The sequence below is a fragment of the Candoia aspera genome, chromosome 5 (genome assembly GCF_035149785.1).
Source record: "Candoia aspera isolate rCanAsp1 chromosome 5, rCanAsp1.hap2, whole genome shotgun sequence".
Classification (NCBI taxonomy): domain Eukaryota; kingdom Metazoa; phylum Chordata; class Lepidosauria; order Squamata; family Boidae; genus Candoia; species Candoia aspera.
The window spans coordinates 93,509,195-93,529,412 of record NC_086157.1 but is presented as its reverse complement, the minus strand read 5'-3'; the positions used below and the strand labels follow the sequence as shown (position 1 = coordinate 93,529,412).

Sequence of the window (20,218 nt, the reverse complement as noted above, 5' to 3'; positions counted from 1 at the left end):
GGTTTCATGCAAATAGCTAATTGCACAGAGATAATCTTGGTGGTGTGGTTTCCCAGCAGATGGAAAGTCTTTGAAGCAGCCTTTGATTTTCTGGAAGAAAGACCAAGCTAACCCCCTACCCCAGCACCAGCATTTACAGTACATTCTTGATGTGACAGATAAACCTATTTTTTTTAAATGCCTATATCCAAGTCTTCTATTAATTCCTTTCTATGTTTACCACTAATCCCTTTATTTCCGGTGTTCAGAGACAGTTCCCTGACTTAGCTAATCATACTAGCACCATCTGCACACAAGAAGAAAACATCAACAGATTGGGAAAAAAATCTCGATTTAGAAAAGTAAAGATAGAAAGATATTTAAAGATAAAGCCTAAAGCCGAGACTGTGAAACAGATAAATGAGGATTGAGCATGCTCAGTGGTAAATGGAACACTTACTGACAGCAGTGGGGAGGGGAAATGGGAGGAAGAAGAAAGGAAGGGAGACTTCCACACTGCAACAATATTTATTGGGGTTAAACTTTATTCCATTTTTAGGAGTGTTGAATTCACAGTGAACAGCCAGCTAAAAAAACAGGGCTCTTGTGCTGAAGGAGCCTAGGGTTCACTGGACGAAAGGGTGTGTGAAACAAATCAGTACAAACAAATCTAAACATAGGTGCTCCATTAATGTTTAAACTTAAATAGCTGCATTGCACTTTAATAAAATACATTTCAATCATATATCTATATCTACATTTATGCCTAATTGTTCTCAGTTACCTCTGTCTCCTTATATTCATGGAGGAGAAAAAATATATATTTTTTGCAATGCAAACTGTGTATCTAAAATGTGAAGACTCCTCTGAGTAAGAAGAGAGTCTGAAAGTCAGCAGCATGACCCAAGAGATTGTAAAGAATCTGTACTGTAGGGTTTTGTATAAGCTTTCTGATAGAAGGTTGGTACAAGAATTATGGAAAATACTGAAACTGCACTTGAATCCATTAGGAGTTTGCAAGACAATGATGATGAGCAATCCAGGCATTTGCATATTGGCAGTTACATTTGTTGAAGGCCGTTGCTACTACAGCACCTCCTTCTCTTTCTTGGCAGTTTCATAATGACAGCAGCACTGGAGACTGCCACCAATGCATGGGTAATAAATACTTCTTTTAGAAAAATGCAAAGCTTGTCAGCATAAAACTTTGGCATTACATCTTCACAGTGACATCCTTCAAGAAGGATAAATCCTTGTAGGGCAGCTTAGCTGTTGTTTATTCTTGAAGACATTGCAGGCTTGTTTCTGTGCATTAGTTGGTTTTAAAAATCAATATGTAGATGTTTAAATTATGCCTTTTAATAAAATTCATTATGTGAAAAGGTGCTACCAGATATATCTCTTTTCTCTTCACTTCAGCCACCTCATGACTGTGAGCAGCTATGTTCTTACATATAAAACAACATATTACACAGTTGGATATTTATTGCTTCTTACAGGACATCCCAAGCAAAGGACATCTGTTCCAAGAAATGGATTTTCTGCAAAACCAGATTTACAGACACGAGAGCCTGAACGGCAATTCATCCAGCAAATGAAGGATAGGTGTGATGAGCTAGCCAGAAAACTCAATTGTGTCCAAGAAGAACTTAAGAGAACCAGATGTGGCTTTGATGTCTTTGTTATAACAACCAAGTATTTCTTTCAGAAGGTAAGTAGCAATGAATGGTTTCCCTAAATTACCAAGCAGCCTTTTGAGAAACCACAGGTGTTTGGTTATGGCAAAGGCAGAGGAATGTAGTATTAATGTAATGTATCAATGGTATTATGAGAGATGAAATGGTATGGAGATTCAGTTTAGAAGGCATAATCTTGAGCATGACAACAAGCCCTCTGTCATCAGTGTTTAGACAAGAATGTGTGCACAATCCAGTATATATTGGATGCATACCCAAATTGTACATGTCTGAACAGAATTTCTCTGGAAAATAAAACTGAACTTAAAGAAGACCATGTCAGAAGTTCTCAGCAGTGTCTTAATAGCTATGTCTGTAATTATATTTCCATCAGTTTCTGTAACAATATCAGGATATCAGAATTGAGTATCATTGAAGATATGCATGTGCTATCTTGCCTTGTCAGTGTGAAAATAATGTTAGTTGTAGAATATTCTATTGGTAAGTGGACATTCTAAATAATCCTGAACTTCATTTATCTGGATATATGCAAAACTGTGCTTATTTGGACAGTGGGCACATTCTCTTCAATATTAGATGGATGTGCACTGTTATGCATATTCTTCATTAATCTAATAGTGTATTTCAACCTTGGATATGCTGACAAAAAAGAGAGACAAAATTTAAAATGATACTGAAAACACTATTTATTATTAGGTACATAGAATCGCCTGCCAACCTAGCAGTTCGAAAACATGCAAATGTGAGTAGATTAATAGGTACCGCTTCAGCAGGCAGGTAACGGCGTTCCATTTAGTCATGCCGGCCACATGACCACGGAAGTGTCTATGGACAAACTCCGGCTCTTCGGCTTTGAAACGGAGATGAGCACCGCCCCCTAGAGTCGGACATGACTGGACTTAATGTCAAGGGAAACCTTTACCTTTACCTTACATAGAATTCATCCAAAAAGCAGATGTGAATAGTTTTCTCAATGAATTATTGGTGTGTGTGTATGTGTGTGTGTGTTCATTCTCTCTCTCTCACACACACACACACAGACCTATTGGCAGAGAATGAAAATATAGAACTTTCTGGGTGCGCTGGCCTTGGTGCTGCAGATGCTAGACATAAATAGAATAATATGAATGACAACCTTTCTAAGCATTAGGACACTAGTCATTTCAAGTGGCAGGAAATATTTTAATAAGAAATATTATTTTGATAATCAGTGAAGAAAATATGCTGGGCCATTGTCAAGTGGCACAATTAAACTTATTGGTGAAATCTGTATGTTAGATGTGATAATACTGACATCTATTGGCAATGGACTTAAAATTACATGGTAGGTAAGCAAAGGATACCTCACTGGTACTGAGTGGGTTTTTAATTTGTCCTTTTCAACTGGGATAAAATAAGCAACAATATTTCAGCTTTACAAGGTTTTAATTGCAATTTTTGCAATTGTGATAGTGTTTATTGTGATTTATATTTTAACATGAAGAAGACTTTTACAGTGGATCTTGCAGATATCAGTGCCACCATTTGTTAGGAAAGTAGTTATGAAGGATGTGTAGGTCAGTCAGAATTTGCTCCATGTCAGTGTTACATAGTGTTTTCAGTGCAATACTCATTGGAGTCAGATATTTTGTGTTTAGGAAAAAAAACCCTTCAATAATTATAATTCACAATTCTCTGTATATTTGTTTATTTATTATTCAAATTGTGTTACTACCCATCTCCCCCAAAAGAGGGACTCTGGGCTGTGTATATGTGTTCCATAAGGTAATTCTTTTTATTCACATAACTACCAAACGTTTGCTGTCTAAAATTACAAGCATCCCAGTATATGCTTTTATATACAACTTTCCCAAATAGAAGTATAGATTTTTTTAATGAAAATGTCAGATGCTTCATTCCTTGCTGCTCACTTGTGTCATGATGCAGTGCACTGTGGAAAATCAAAACATTTAAATCACATTTAAATGTTGGCTGGATTTCTTCTATATTTGCAGTAATGCTAAACACTTATTTTGGAGGGAACATGTGTGAGAAGGATCTCTGGTCCTACTGGATTACCAACTATAAACATGAACTAGAGTGAGATGCAGTAGCAAAAAAGACTACTGTAATCTTTTGCTGCATTAACTGAAATATTGTGTCCAGGTCATAGAAAGCAATTGTCCCTTTGCACTGTGCACTAGTTAGACAACACTTGGATGATGGTGCTGCTGCTGCTGCTGCTGCTGCTGATGATGATGATGATGATGATGATGATGACGACAATAACAATCAAGAAAATCCTGTCTGGAATAATTCAATAACTTCCTAAAGGCCAGTACGGAGGGGCTGAGTCTGATCTCCAGTGGGAGGCCACCTGAGAGTAAGGGTGTTGCTGCAGAGAAGCAGTGCCATTTAGCCTTGGCTGCTTTCACACCCCAGAAATGTGGGACCACTATTAATCATTCCCAACAAGATGTAATAAGTTTCACTGAAGTTGTTGGGAGAAGGAGGTTCTGTAGATACCAAGCCATGGGGGCCTTTATAGGTCAAAAATTGTACTCAGAAGCTGATCAGTAACCAATGTAGGGTCCACAAAATCTGTGTCATATGCTCAGGGGTTAGTTAACATAGAGGCTGCCACATTCTGTGCCAGTTGTAGTTTCTGACAGGGCAGCTCCATGTACAATGCATTGCAGTAGTCCAGTCAGAAGGTGATGAGGCTGTGAGTCAAGGCATCTGGGTTCTCCTGCACCTGATAAGATCATAATTGGTGTACCAGCCCCTCTAGCAATAGTCTCCATCTGTTGTTCTAGCACAGCCTTTCTCAACCTTTTGACCCTGAAGGAACCCTTGAAATATTTTTCAGGGCTCGGGGAACCTCTGCACATTCAGGCTGAAATATAGGCCAGAAGTTACAAAATTATTATATTCACTTCATGTGTGGGCCTATATATACTGTATGCATTAAACTACAAATAAAGAATGAAACTTACCTCTTTAATGTGAAGGTGTCCAGTTTTGAAATAATTTTTTAAATAAAGTGTGATCTCCCAGGGAACCACTAGTGACCTCTCACGAAACCCTAGGGTTCCATGGAACCCTAGTTGAGAAACCCTGTTCTAGCAGAAGCCACAAGTCCAGAAGGCAAATCTGTTACTTCATCTAGAGATAGCACTGGTGTCAACAGAGAATCCCAGTATACAAACAGTAACTCTGTCTTACTTGGATTCAGGTCTGTTTTCTCCCATCCAGATCCTGACAGCCTCAAAGTACCAGAATAGAACATCACCAGCTTCTCCCTTACAGCCCAAATTGGCAATGCAAAATTGGGTATCATCAGCATATTGATGATATTGTACCCAAACTATCAGATGACTCACATCTGGTGGCTTAATATAGATATTAAAAAGTAGGGGAGAGAGGCCTGAGCTCTATGATGCTCCACATGTCAGGGGCCACCAGGACAACCTCTCCTTCCATACCCTGACTGAACCTGTCCAGTAAAGGAGCAGAACCACTGCCAAACAATGCCTGCAATCCCTAACCTTCATAGGGAGTCCAGAAAGATAACATGGTCAATGATCTCAAAAGCTGAAGAGAGATCCAAACGGAGAAGGAAGAATGAACTACCCCTATCCAAGTCCTGACACAAGTCATCAAGTAGAGCAACCAGTGCCAACTCTGTCCTTGTATGACCTGAAACTGGAATGAAAAAGGTCCAGATGATCTGCTTTGTTTAGGTCTAGTGTGAGGCTGGTCTGCCACCACTGTCTCAACAGTGTTTTTTTCCTGGAAAGGGAAGATTGGAGACTAGGATGGTAGTTGCCTAAAACCCTTGGATTCAGGGAGGACCTCTTCAGAAAGGGGCACACTAAAGCCTCCTTCAAGGTAGCTAGGAACTCCCCCCTTCCCCATGTAAAGAGGCATTGGCAATTTCCTAGATCCAGGTGGTGACTCCCTGCAATACCAAGCATGGGCAGGGATCCAAAAAGCAGGTGACAGAAGACAACCTTGATAGTATCTTATCCAGTAAAATGGCAGACAGACTGGCTGTCATGGTAAACTGAATTTGGATTTGGATTTATTTTGAACCACACCAAATAAAAATATGATAGTAATGTCCATATAGCTTTTGTTTAAAAATAGCGTTTTTTCTGGCACTGTTTTTTTAAAAAAATAAATAAGCATACTATACTATAAAATAGTCTGATTCCATTGTTATTTACTTCAAATATTGTGTTTAAAATGTTTACATTTTATTGACCTCTGTAAAATTGAACTATTCTGTATTTTCTATTGTCAAGTATGTTTGGTGGGAAGAACATAATTATTAATTATGATAAAGGGGTGTTAGATATCATTTTAATTTATATTTGGGAATTATAACTTTCATATGATGCTCCCTAGTCATGGCACCTGCTGTTATGATCCTATATTAATATCTTTCAATTTAATTGACTTTCCTACATACTGCAACAAAATACATCCCAAAGAAAGAGAAAATCAAGAAGGCAAAATGGCTGTCTGCTGAGACACTAGAAGTAGCCCAAGAAAGAAGGAAAGCAAAAGGCAACAGTGATAGGGGGAGATATGCCCAATTAAATGCAAACTTCCAGAGGTTAGCCAGAAGAGATAAGGAATTATTTTTAAACAAGCAATGCGCGGAAGTGGAAGAAGACAATAGAATAGAAAGGACAAGAGACCTCTTCCAGAAAATTAGAAACATTGGAGGTAAATTCCAGGCAAAAATGGGTATGATCAAAAACAAAGATGGCAAGGACCTAACAGAAGAAGAGGAGATCAAGAAAAGGTGGCAAGAATATACAGGAGACCTGTATAGGAAGGATAACAATATCGGGGATAGCTTTGATGGTGTGGTCAGTGAGTTAGAGCCAGACATCCTGAAGAGTGAGGTTGAGTGGGCCTTAAGAAGCATTGCTAATAACAAGGCAGCAGGAGACAACAGCATCCCAGCTGAATTGTTCAAAATCTTGCGAGATGATGCTGTCAAGGTAATGCACGCTATATGCCAGCAAATTTGGAAAACACAAGAATAGCCATCAGATTGGAAAAAATCAACTTATATCCCCATACCAAAAAAGGGAAACACTAAAGAATGTTCAAACTATCGAACAGTGGCACTTATTTCACATGCCAGTAAGGTAATGCTCAAGATCCTGCAAGGTAGACTTCAGCAATTCATGGAGCGAGAATTGCCAGATGTACAAGCTGGGTTTAGAAAAGGCAGAGGAACTCGGGACCAAATTGCCAATATCCGCTGGATCATGGAAAAAGCCAGGGAGTTTCAGAAAAACATCTATTTCTGTTTGATTGACTATTCTAAAGCCTTTGACTGTGTGGACCATAACAAATTGTGGCAAGTTCTTAGCGGTATGGGGATACCAAGTCATCTTGTATGCCTCCTGACAATCTGTATAACGACCAAGTAGAAACAGTAAGAACAGACCATGGAACAACAGACTGGTTGAAGATTGGGAAAGGAGTACGGCAGGGCTGTATACTCTCACGCTACCTATTCAACTTGTATGCAAAACACATCATGCGACATGCTGGGCTTGAGGAATCCAAGGCTGGAGTTAAAATTGCTGGAAGAAACATTAACAATCTCAGATATGCAGATGATATCACTTGGATGGCTGAAAGTGAAGAGGAACTGAGGAGCCTTATGATGAAGGTGAAAGAAGAAAGTGCAAAAGCTGGCTTGCAGCTAAACCTCAAAAAAACCAAGATTATGGCAACCAGCTTGATTGATAACTGGCAAATAGAGGGAGAAAATGTAGAAGCAGTGAAAGACTTTGTATTTCTAGGTGCGAAGATTACTGCAGATGCTGACTGCAGTCAGGAAATCAGAAGACATTTAATCCTTGGGAGAAGAGCAATGACGAATCTCAATAAAATAGTTAAGAGCAGAGACATCACACTGACAACAAAGGTTCGCATAGTTAAAGCAATGGTGTTCCCTGTAGTAACATATGGCTGCAAGAGCTGGACCATAAGGAAGGCTGAGAGAAGGAAGATCGATGCTTTTGAACTGTGGTGTTGGAGGAAAATTCTGAGAGTGCCTTGGACTGCAAGAAGATCCAACCAGTCCATCCTCCAGGAAATAAAGCCAGACTGCTCACTTGAGGGAATGATATTAAAGGCCAAACTGAAATACTTTGGCCACATAATGAGAAGACAGGACAGCCTGGAGAAGATGCTGATGCTAGGGAGAGTGGAGGGCAAAAGAAAGAGGGGCCGACCAAGGGCAAGGTGGATGGATGATATTCTAGAGGTGACAGACTCATCCCTGGGGGAGCTGGGGGTGTTGACGACCGACAGGAAGCTCTGGCATAGGCTGGTCCATGAAGTCACGAAGAGTCGGAAGCAACCGAACGAATAAACAACAACAAAACATACTGCAAAAGGTTGGATTGTATGATCCTTTGTGGTTCCTTCCAGCTCCATCATTCTATGATTCTGTGATCTACGTACATGGTAGGCACTTTTGATTCAGTTTTTGCAAAGGAAAATGAAAAAGCTTTCTTGGTAAGGAATTTGAAAGGACTCTGTTGGACTCTATCTCTGCAGACATGTTAAGTCCATTAAAGTAGTCCACTTTAAGACACTAATAGGTCCAAACAAATAATCTAATTGTTTGCAGATTGTAAAGTTGGAGGGACCCATTAGGTAATCAAATCCAACCCCCTGCTGAATGCAGAAATCTATCACCAACTGATGGCTGCCCAGCCTCTCTTTCAATGCATCCAGAGAAGGGGAACTAACCACCTCCCAGGAATTTGGTTGCTCTCCCTGAACCTGCTCTGTTTTTCTGGATCCTTCTTAAAGAAGGACTGGACACAATACTTGAGATGAAGTCCAATCAACACAGAAGCTACTTTCTGTGATTAAGAAACAATATAATGATATAGTCTTAAATTGCATTTGCATTTTTGTAGCCATTTTACATTGCTGAATCATCTTTATCTTGTAATCAACAACTACTGCAAGTTTTTTTTTCATATTTTCTATTGCCAATCCAGGTATCCCAAATACTATAACTGTTCCATTGATTTTTGTTGCCTAGGTACTTAACTTTGCATTTTCTTTCATTAAAATTTCATTCTGTTAATTTCAGTCAATTTCGGAGACCCTTCAAGACTGTTTTCAATGTTATTTCTATCTTCTAGGGCAGCGGTTCCCAACCTTTTTGGCACCAAGGACTGGTTTCGTGGAAGACAATTTTTCCACAGACCAGGGGGGATGGTCTTGGGATGATTCAAGCACTTCCTCTTTTCCCCAACCTTTTATTCTTTTTTCTTCATGCCGTTTGCAGATAGCAGCCAGTGGGCTTGCTTTCTCTGACAGGAGGCGGAGCTCAGGCGGTGATGTGAGCGATGGGGAGCGGCTGTAAATACTCAGGCTGTAAATTTGCTCGCTCACCCACTGCTCACCTCCTGCTGTGCGGCCCAGTTCCTAACAGGCCACAGACCGTACCGGTCCGTGGCCCGGGGGTTAGGGACCCCTGTTCTAGGGCATTAACTATGCTATCCACTTTGCCATCATCTAAAGATTTGATAAGCATTTCTTCCACCTCTCATCCATGTAATCAATAAAAATGTAGAAGACTAGAGGAGCCAGAACTGAACTTCTCAACACACCAATTTGTTGAGGAACCATTTGTGTCTTTGAATGTGATTTTTCAAGCCAGTTATGTGTGTCCACTTAACTGATAAGCCATCTAGACCTCACTTTGCTACCATGCCAATAAGAATGCCATGAGTATTTTGTCAGATACTTTGTCAAATTCAAGGCATAATACTTCTTCAACTGTCAGGCCAGGCAGTTGAATCTCTACTCTTTCAGGAAAAGTCATCTCCTTATTTAGGAACTATATAGCAGCAGAAAGTCCTGGATAGACTGATTTATTACAGACAAGAAACAAGTCATATGTATCGCATCTGCCTGCTGCATGTATGCATGTATAGATGTGTGTTTGTGAACTGTGAATATGTCTATGTATACCTGTACATGCATGTATGTGTGTTTGTGTGTATACATGTATGTGTGTTGCATGCATGTATGTATATGTGGTTTTAGTGACTAAGGTGCTGGACAAGGAGCAAGCAGAGCGAGGTTTTACTTCTCCTTTAGACACAGAAACTGGTTGGGTAACATTCTCTCTCCCAGACTAGACTGGGAACGGAAAAAGTATCTGTCTACCACTGTGATAGATTACAGTCCATAACCTTCAGTGAAAAGGCCTTCATCATGCAGTGGACTGATTTGGGTTGATTGTAAACTTAAGCCTCTTTCTCTCCCCTTTTTGAATCAAAGGATTCTTGGCCATTCTTTCTTCCTTTCTTTTCCCCTCAGCCTTCAGTTTGGAGCATCATGTTGTTTAGACAATGGTTCTGTCTGGTCTGAGAAGCTCTGGTTCCAGCTTCACAGCTTCAGACATTACAATATTGCAACAACTGTTTAAGGAAGTTACAACACCTGGTCAAAAAGTGAATCAACAAGATCAGAAAAAGATGTCATTAACCTGACAACATCTGATCTTAACAAATCCATGTTGAGTTCTGGTAATTACTGCAGTATTTTCAAGATTGCATCATGATCTGTTCTAGAATCTTTCCAACTATTCATGTCAGACTGATTAGTCAGTAGTTCCCTGGACCCTCCTTTCTCTTCTTTTTGAAGATAGGGACAACATTTGCCTTCCTCCAGTCATTTATCATTTCACCAGTTCTCCAGGAATTCTCAATGCCTTTGCTAGTTTTTGCTGGTTTGGGGGATGTTTGGTTGTTTCCCTCTTCTGGTTCCTTTTTTTTTTAATTGTTTAGTTTTCTTTTTCTATGTCTGTCTTGTAAGCTACCCAGAATCTACTGAGAGTCAGGCAAGGTCCAAATAAAATAATAAAATAAAATATTCCAGTCAAAGCAAATATTGGAGGCAGCGGGAGGGACCCCCCACCCCCCCGGGTGGAGCAGCAGAGCGCAGTGGAGCAGAGGAACACGGTGGACCTTTGGGGCGGCCACTGACTCTGTGGAGCCTCCGTGGATGAGGGAGCCTCCCATGGATTCAGGGAGACCTCTGCAGACCCGGGTGGACCCTGGATGCCTGGTTGGACTCGGAGGCCCTGGCGGATGCCTGATAGAACGCGGCAGTGTGTGCAAGATTCTGGAGAGAACGTGGCAGGCCCTGGGGCAGTTTCCCTTCGTGGGAAATGGTGGACACGGCTTCCTTGGGACAGCAGTGGACCCAGGTTGACCGCAGGAGATCTTCGGTGGGCCTGGGTGGACCCTGCCAGACCTGACAGACCCTGGAAGATCTGGATGGCCTCCACAACATGACAGAAGACTGGAGGCCTTGGAGGTGGAGTCCCATGGTGCGGACCAGAGGACCGCGGGCCCCTGGGTGGACCTTGTGATCTCTGGCAGGACTCTGGTGGAACACTCATAGACATTGGTGGACTGGGGATTGTCGGGGTTCTCGGGCTCTGTGTCTGGGGGTCTGGGGAATGCCCGTTTGTTAGAAGTGGCCGAGTGGTTTGGTGGGCCCCTCAGAGTGAGTGTGGGCTTACCTCCGGGGGTGAGAGTACACAGAGGGAGCCCAAGATTGAATGGGGTGTGTAGGAGTACCCACCCCTGAGTGAGAGACAGGAGGTGGGTAGGAATGGGTGGGGTGCCCCCCTGTGACCAGTGAGAGTGGTGGGGTGGACACAGTGACTGAGTGGATGGGGGGGTAGGCTCCAACAGTGCCGAGAGCAGGAGCTGGTGCGCTGGAGGGCCTGCCTCCACCTGAGGTTGACTGAGGGTGGGAGGATGTGTGCATGGGGGAGGGGACCCTTGCATTATCCCAGGGTGGCTGGTGGTTCAGGAGTGGAGGCAACTGGGCCTGGCAACTCTGGGGGTTGTAGGATGGGTTTCACTATTGAGGTGGTGATGGGCCGGGGATATTACGACGGAAACTGGAGGGCAGGTCATTTCCAGGGAAGACGCTCCCGGTGTCTGTTACCGGTAGCGTGTTCCGGCCCTCCAGGTTCATACCCAGGTCCTGGTCAGCAGATCCCTGAGGGCCCTGGTCTCTGGCTACTGCTTCTGAACACCAGGTCAGTCAACAACAAAGCCCCCTTTATAAGTGACTTGATCGCAGAGGAGGGGGCAGACCTGGCGTGTATCACCGAGACCTGGCTGGGTCAGGAAGGGGGGGTAGCCCTTTCAGAAATGTGCCCAGCCGGGTTTCAGGTGTGGCACGAGCCGTGACACTGGGGCAGGGGAGGTGGGGTGGCAGTTGTCATCCAAGAATTTCTAGTAGCCTTCAGGGGTGCTGCTCCACAGGTAGCCGGTTGTGAGACCCTGTTTCTCAAGTTGGGCACCCGAGAACAGTTGGGAGTGTTGCTGCTGTACCAGCCTCCCTGCTGCGTGGCAACCTCCCTACCTGAGCTGCTTGAGGCCATCTCAGGGTTGGTGGTGGAGTTCCCCAGGCTTATGGTCTTGAGGGACTTCAACCTACCTTCCCTGGGGCATGCCTCGGATGCAGCTCAGGAGTTCATGGCTACCATGGCAGCCATGGGCCTGTTTCAGATCATTCGGGACTCAACTCGAGACAGTGGCCTCACTCCAGACTTAGTTTTCTTGTCGGAGCAGTGGCAATGTGATCTGAGGGGAGAGGTAGATCTGCGCCCATTGTCATGGTCAGACCATGCCCTGGTGGCCCTGAGATTCTCTTGTGCTGGCCCCCTCCGCAGGGAGGCAGGACCCATTCAATTGGTCTGCCCCCGGCAACTGATGGACCCAGTGAGGTTTCAGAAGGAGCTGGGGGTTATACCCGGGGGTCTACTGCACGATCCAGCGGAGGTCCTGGCCGCAACCTGGAATAGAGAAGTGGCTGGGGCCTTGGACAGGATCGTGCCTGTGCGGCCTCTCTCGCCCACTCAAACCCCGCACTCCTCATGGTTTACGGAAGAACTGCGGGTTTTGAAGAGGGTGAAGAGATGCCTAGAGCGCCATTGGAGGAAGACAAAGACTGAATCTGACTGAACACAAGCTAGAGCTGCTATTAAGGCCTACCTTGTGGCGGTAAGAGCGGCGAAACGTCAATATTTCTCCGCTCTTATTGCATCCGCAGAATGCTGCCCAACAACCCTGTTTAAAATTACACGATCGTTATTAGGTGGGGGGGGGGCTCTGTCTCCCACCTACAGGGCCATGCGGAGGAATTTGCTGAGCATCTGCAGGGTAAAATCGCTCAGATTCAGTCCAAGTTGGACTCTAAGCATGGGGCAGAGTCTGGGGAGATGCTGAGGGAACGTACTTACCCAGTTATCTGGGAACAGTTTGATCCTGTTGGGCCTGAGGAAGTGGACAGGATCCTCCGGATTGTAAATGCCACCACGTGTCATCTAGACCCATGCCCTTCCTGGCTTGTGAAAGCAGCCCAGGAGGTGACATGTGGTTGGGTCCAGGCGATGGTTAATGCATCTTTGAGGGAGGGAGTGGTTCTGGTTGCCTTTAAAGAGGCACTGGTACACCCCCTCCTCAAAAAGCCATTGCTGGACCCTACTGTCCTAGACAACTTTCATCCAGTCTCCCACCTCCCCTTTTTGGGGAAGGTGGTTGAGAAAGTGGTGGCGTTACAACTTCAGAGGATTCTGGATGAAACGGATTATCTAGACCCCTTTCAGTCAGGTTTCAGGCTGGGATATGGGACAGAGACTGCATTGGTCACATTTATGGATGATCTCTGGCGGGAGCAGGATGGAGGCAGTGCATCCATCCTCGCTCTCCTTGATCTCTCAGCGGCTTTCAATACCATCGACCATGGTATTCTTCTGGGACGACTCAGGGAGTTGGGGGGGGGGGCAGCGTGGTTCTGCGCTGGTTCACCTCCTTCCTCCAGGGCCGGTCCCAGTCGGTGGTGATAGGAGATGAGAGATCCGACCTTCGACCCCTGCTTTGCGGGGTGCCACAGGGTTCGGTTCTCTCCCCTCTCCTATTTAACATCTACATGAAACCGCTGGGTGAGGTCATCCGTCACCACAGGATGAGGTACCATCAGTATGCTGATGATACTCAGATATATATCTCCATCCCGGGTGAAGTAAGTGATGCGGTCAATGCCCTTTCTCAGTGCCTGGGGGCTGTGGGGGCCTGGATGGGGAGCGACAGGCTTCAGCTGAACCCTGGTAAGACGGAGTGGCTGTGGATTGATGGCTCCTCGGTATCCGGGAAGTTGTCATCTTTAGTTCTGGATGGGGTTGCACTGCCCCATTCAGAACCCATGCGTAACTTGGGGGTCCTCCTGGACTCACAACTCCTGCTCAAAGAGCAGGTGGCAGTCGTGGCTAGGAGGGCCTTTGCACAACTTCAGGTTGTGCGCCAGTTACGCCCTTTCCTGGATCGAGATGCCCTCCGGACAGTCACTCATGCCCTGGTCATCTCCCATATAGACTACTGCAATGTGGTCTACATGGGGCTACCCTTGAAGAGTATCCGGAAGCTTCAGTTGGTCCAAAATGCGGCTGCGCGAACAATGATGAGTGCTCCAAGATCAGCACATGTAACACCTCTACTGCGTGAGCTGCATTGGGTTCCAGTTTGCTTCCGGGTCCAATTCAAGGTGTTGGTTATCACCTTTAAAGCCTACATGGCATGGGGCCAGGCTACCTGATGGACCGTCTCATCCCTATAACATCAACCCGTCCCACCCAATCATGCAGAGAGGGCATGTTGTGGACCCCATCTGTAAGAGAATTTCATCTGGCGGGGTCCAGGAGGCGGGCCTTCTCTGCAGTGGTGCCCACCCTGTGGAACATTCTACCCCCCGAGGTGAGGCAGGCCCCTTTGCTCCCGACCTTCTGGAGGGGCTTGAAGACCTGGTTTTGCCGCCTCGCCTGGGATGGGAAGGGCAATAGCTCTTCCTGGGCATGGCTGGTGATGTAGAGTTCTCCTGACAGAATGGAAATCTCCCACTTGGATTTTATATTTATATTTTTATTATTTTAATATTGGTGATTTTATGATGTTAGGTTTTAAGGTGAATTTTATTCTAAACCGCCCAGAGTCCCCCTTTTAGGGGGAGATGGGCAGTGATAGAAATGTGAATAATAAATAAATAAATAAATAAATAAATGTGATGACCGGCCATGTCCCTAAAGATTTGGAACAGCCATCAGCAAGTTCCTTTAGTTCCCTAGGATGTAACTAATCTGGCCCAGGCTCTAAAAATAAATAATAATTCCCTTACTGAGATTCTGTCAATCTCCAGCTTCAATCCTGCCCCTTCATTCTGCTCTTCACAATTACTTGGTGGGACTCATATCCTCTTGTGGAAGAAGGTGAAGCCAAAATAGGAGCTGGATTGCTCTGTCTTTTCTTCTTTACCTGTCATCATTTTCCCATCTTACTGAGCAGCATATTTAGTATTGTCTGTTCCTGTTATTCTGAACATGCCTAAAAAAGAGTATTTTGTTATTAATAACATTCTGAGCCTTAGCTGTCCTGACAACATCTTGACAATATGCTGATGGTAATTAATTCTATTATTTCCTCCTTGCCTGACACTGTGGAAGTTTTAAATGGTTGCCTGAACCTGGGATTGAAAATGTAACATGTTCTGGGTCAAGTTGCCCTTATTTATTCATTACATTTATATAGCCGCCCATCTCACAAGTGTAATTCTGGACAGGATTCAATAAAATGCTTGCTTGAAAAGAAAAAGTTCACTATATGGCATTGCCCCTTGATTCCTAGGTAAGAAATTACTAGCCCAGTTTTGGCTGGAACACCAGCTCTGCCCCCTTCTGGGAAAGCTGGAAGTGACTCATACCTTAATTACTGCTTGTTTATACTGCTGCAACACCTTCCATCTTTGAAAAATATTTAGGTACTTCAGCTGATGCAAAATATAATGACCTTGTTTGAAATATGCTGTAGAGAACATGTCAAACTATATCCACTAGGTTACAATTCATTTCCAAGACATTCCAAAGTTCTCAGTTTGACCATAAAGCCCTAAACAAATGGTTATATCCACCCAAATTATTTGATTGGATTTCTTTCCTTACTACAGATAAGTCCACTTAGTATTATGAGAAGCATCATTACATACCGTACTATTTCCAACTTCAGTTTATTCCACAGAATAACAAACAGGATTGTTTAATTATGGGAGACAGGAACTGGAGGTTACCTGCCTTGCAATTTGATTAGAGTCTTAAGTTATATATCTAGTCATGTTAAGCAGCTGTCTAAAGGATGTAGTATCTTATAAATAGGCAAACCACTGGTAGTAAACTCCCTTTGCTACCTAGGATTCAGTTTCACAGTCACCTTAAGGTGCCCCTCTCCCAAAGCTATTCAGTACAAAATGTGTCAGTGAGATGGCATCTAATGGTTGGGATTCTCTCCAGTCTCTTCATATTCAGTTCATTTCACATTGCAAGAGAATTGTTATGGAACTCTACATGCTGGTTGCTTATTCACGATGTTCTTTAGCCAGAGATCCTGGTTTCAGAATGTGAATGCTGGCTGGGGAATTCTGGGAGTTGAAGTCCACATATCTTAAAGTTGCCAGGGTTGAGAAACACTGGTGTATACAGATACAAGTACCTGTCAAGTCACCTTCACTTTTAGGGACATGGTTGGTCATCAAGGTGATCTTGTTATATATGCTGAGAGGTGGTGAATGCCATCTAGTGGCTGCTTGTAAGAATACATTCTCTTTGATGGGGCCCAGGCTCTGAAGCCTTTCCTGTCTAAAAAATAGACGCACCTACTAAAACATGTTTAGACATCTGTTAAAAGCTCACCTTTTCACCAAGCCCTTCCCCCAGAATAAATATTGCAAGAATGTTTCCAACCCCTACAACCTTTTTGTTGTTGTTTATTCGTTTAGTCGCTTCCGACTCTTCGTGACTTCATGGACCAGCCCACGCCAGAGCTTCCTGTCAGTCGTCAACACCCCCAGCTCCCCCAGGGATGAGTCCGTCACCTCTAGAATATCAACCATCCACCTTGCTCTTGGTCGGCCCCTCTTCCTTTTGCCTTCCACTCTCCCTAGCATCAGCATCTTCTCCAGGGTGTCCTGTCTTCTCATTATGTGGCCAAAGTATTTCAGTTTTGCCTTTAATATCATTCCCTCAAGTGAGCAGTCTGGCTTTATTTCCTGGAGGATGGACTGGTTCGATCTTCTTGCAGTCCAAGGCACTCTCAGAATTCTCCTCCAACACCACAGTTCAAAAGCATCAATCTTCCTTCTCTCAGCCTTCCTTATGGTCCAGCTCTCGCAGCCATATGTTACTACGGGGAACACCATTGCTTTAACTATGCGGACCTTTGTTGGCAGTGTGATGTCTCTGCTCTTAACTATTTTATCGAGATTTGTCATTGCTCTTCTTCCAAGGATTAAGCGTCTTCTGATTTCCTGACTGCAGTCAGCATCTGCAGTAATCTTCGCACCTAGGAATACAAAGTCTTTCACTGCTTCTACATTTTCTCCCTCTATTTGCCAGTTATCAATCAAGCTGGTTGCCATAATCTTGGTTTTTTTCAGGTTTAGCTGCAAACCAGCTTTTGCACTTTCTTCTTTCACCTTCATCATAAGGCTCCTCAGTTCCTCTTCGCTTTCAGCCATCAAAGTGGTATCATCTGCATATCTGAGATTGTTAATGTTTCTTCCAGAGATTTTAACTCCAGCCTTGGATTCCTCAAGCCCAGCTTGTCGCATGATGTGTTCTGCATACAAGTTGAATAGGTAGGGTGAGAGGATACAGCCCTGCCGTACTCCTTTCCCAATCTTAAACCAGTCCGTTGTTCCGTGGTCTGTTCTTACTGTTGCTACTTGGTCGTTATACAGATTCTTCAGGAGGCATACAAGATGACTTGGTATCCCCATACCACTAAGAACTTGCCACAATTTGTTATGGTCCACACAGTCAAAGGCTTTAGAATAGTCAATAAAACAGAAATAGATGTTTTTCTGAAACTCCCTGGCTTTTTCCATTATCCAGCGGATATTGGCAATTTGGTCTCTAGTTCCTCTGCCTTTTCTAAACCCAGCTTGTACATCTGGCAATTCTCGCTCCATGAACTGCTGAAGTCTACCTTGCAGGATCTTGAGCATTACCTTACTGGCATGTGAAATGAGTGCCACTGTTCGATAGTTTGAACATTCTTTAGTGTTCCCCTTTTTTGGTATGGGGATATAAGTTGATTTTTTCCAGTCTGATGGCCATTCTTGTGTTTTCCAAATTTGCTGGCATATAGCATGCATTACCTTGACAGCATCATCTTGCAAGATTTTGAACAGTTCAGCTGGGATGCCGTCGTCTCCTGTTGCCTTGTTATTAGCAATGCTTCTTAAGGCCCACTCAACCTCACTCTTCAGGATGTCTGGCTCTAGCTCACTGACCACATCGTCAAAGCTATCCCCGATATTGTTATCCTTCCTATACAGGTCTTCTGTATATTCTTGCCACCTTTTCTTGATCTCTTCTTCTTCTGTTAGGTCCTTGCCATCTTTGTTTTTGATCATACCCATTTTGGCCTGGAATTTACCTCCAATGTTTCTAATTTTCTGGAAGAGGTCTCTTGTCCTTCCTATTCTATTGTCTTCTTCCACTTCCACACATTGCTTGTTTAAAAATAATTCCTTATCTCTTCTGGCTAACCTCTGGAATTTTGCATTTAATTGGGCATATCTCCCCCTATCACAGTTGCCTTTTGCTTTCCTTCTTTCTTGGGCTACTTCTAGTGTCTCAGCAGACAGCCATTTTGCCTTCTTGGTTTTCTCTTTCTTTGGGATGTATTTTGTCGCCGCCTCCTGAACAATGCTGCCAACTTCTGTCCAGAGTTCTTCCGGAACCCTATCTACTAAGTCCAGTCCCTTAAATCGATTCTTCACCTCCACGGCATATTCCTTAGGAATATTAGTGAGCTCATATCTAGCTGATCTGTGGGTCTTCCCTAATCTCTTTAGTCTGATCCTAAATTGTGCAAGAAGAAGTTCGTGATCTGAACTACAGTCAGCTCCAGGCCTTGTTTTTACCGACTGTACAGATGTCCGCCACCTTTGGCTGCAAAGGATGTAGTCAATCTGATTTCGGTGTTGTCCATCTGGTGAAGTCCATGTATAAAGCCGTCTCTTAGGTTGTTGGAAGAGAGTGTTTGTTATGCAGAGTGAATTGTCTTGGCAAAATTCTATCAGCCTATGTCCTGCTTCGTTTTGTTCTCCCAGGCCATACTTACCTGTAATTCCAGGTGTCATTTGACTGCCCACCTCAGCATTCCAGTCTCCTGTGATGAAAATAACATCTCTTTTAGGCGTGTTGTCCAGTAGGTGCTGCAGATCCTCATAGAACTGCTCTACTTCAGCTTCTTCAGCATTTGTGGTTGGGGCGTATATTTGGATCACTGTGATGTTAGATGGCTTGCCCTGAATTCGAATTGAGATCATTCTGTCGTTTTTTGGGTTGTATCCAAGCACTGCTTTAGCCACTTTACTATTAATTATGAAGGCTACTCCATTTCTTCTGTGGTCCTCTTGTCCACAGTAGTAGATCTGGTGGTCATTTGATGTGAAGTGGCCCATTCCAGTCCATTTCAGTTCACTGACGCCCAGAATGTCTATCTTTAATCTTGACATCTCACCAATAACCACATCCAATTTGCCCTGGCTCATAGATCTTACATTCCAGGTTCCAATGGTGTGTTGATCCTTAGAACATCGGATTCGCCGTTCACCACCAGCACCGTCGGCCGCTAGCCGTCCTTTCGGCTTTGAGCTAGCTGCGTCATCACGTCTGGGGCTAGTTGAGCTCATCCTCTGTTCCTCCCCAGTAGCATTTTGACCATCTTCCGACCTGGGGGTCTCACCTTCCGATGGTATACCGACATATCTCTGGTTGTACTGATCCATTTAGTTTTCACGGCAAGAATACTGGGGTGGGTTGCCATTACCTTCCCCAGGGATCGCAAATACAAATATATCAAATATATCAATACAAATATATCAAATAAATAAATGCATGTAATATAAATCAGGTGTGTTGTTCACTGATTAACTGTTAAATCTTAAGCTATGCTCTTAAGCCATGAGCAAAGATGACCAAAGACAGAACATACAGACAGTGCATGTCAGGACAACCCTCTGGAAGAAGTCCCCAGATCAAAAGAGACAAATCCCACCCAAAATGTGAACTTTATTTGCTTTGCAATAAAAGGAAGACATTATTTATTACATTGCTTAAGTGCATCCTAGGTCCTCCCACTGAGATCCCCCTCTTCCTTGGTACTTTTAATATCATACTCTTCAAAGGAATCCTATTATTTTTGGACTCAGTACACCATATTAGTCTCTGCATGCCCTAAGATTTGAAGATCCACCAGTTCCAGCATGGTTAATACATATTGCATGAAGTGAATGGCTACCTTGGGGTACCTTTACATGCTGTAGAGTTAGTTCTACCTATGGTTTCCATTCCTTCAGTGTCAGTGGCTACAGTAGCTCCCACTCATCCAACCCTCACTTCAACTGTCTTTCAGTTCAGTCATCTT

General features: G+C 43.8%; 1 protein-coding gene across 2 annotated transcripts in view; it reads left to right on the top strand.

Annotated features, from left to right (window-relative positions):
• MTUS2 (microtubule associated scaffold protein 2) overlaps window positions 1-20,218 on the top strand; it is a 214,884-nt gene that overhangs the window by 139,245 nt on the left and 55,421 nt on the right. For both annotated transcript variants that reach the window (XM_063304452.1, XM_063304451.1), the window contains exon 7: window positions 1,479-1,690. In XM_063304452.1, the coding sequence (XP_063160522.1) occupies window positions 1,479-1,690 (212 nt within the window). The remainder of the gene's footprint in view (window positions 1-1,478; window positions 1,691-20,218) is intronic.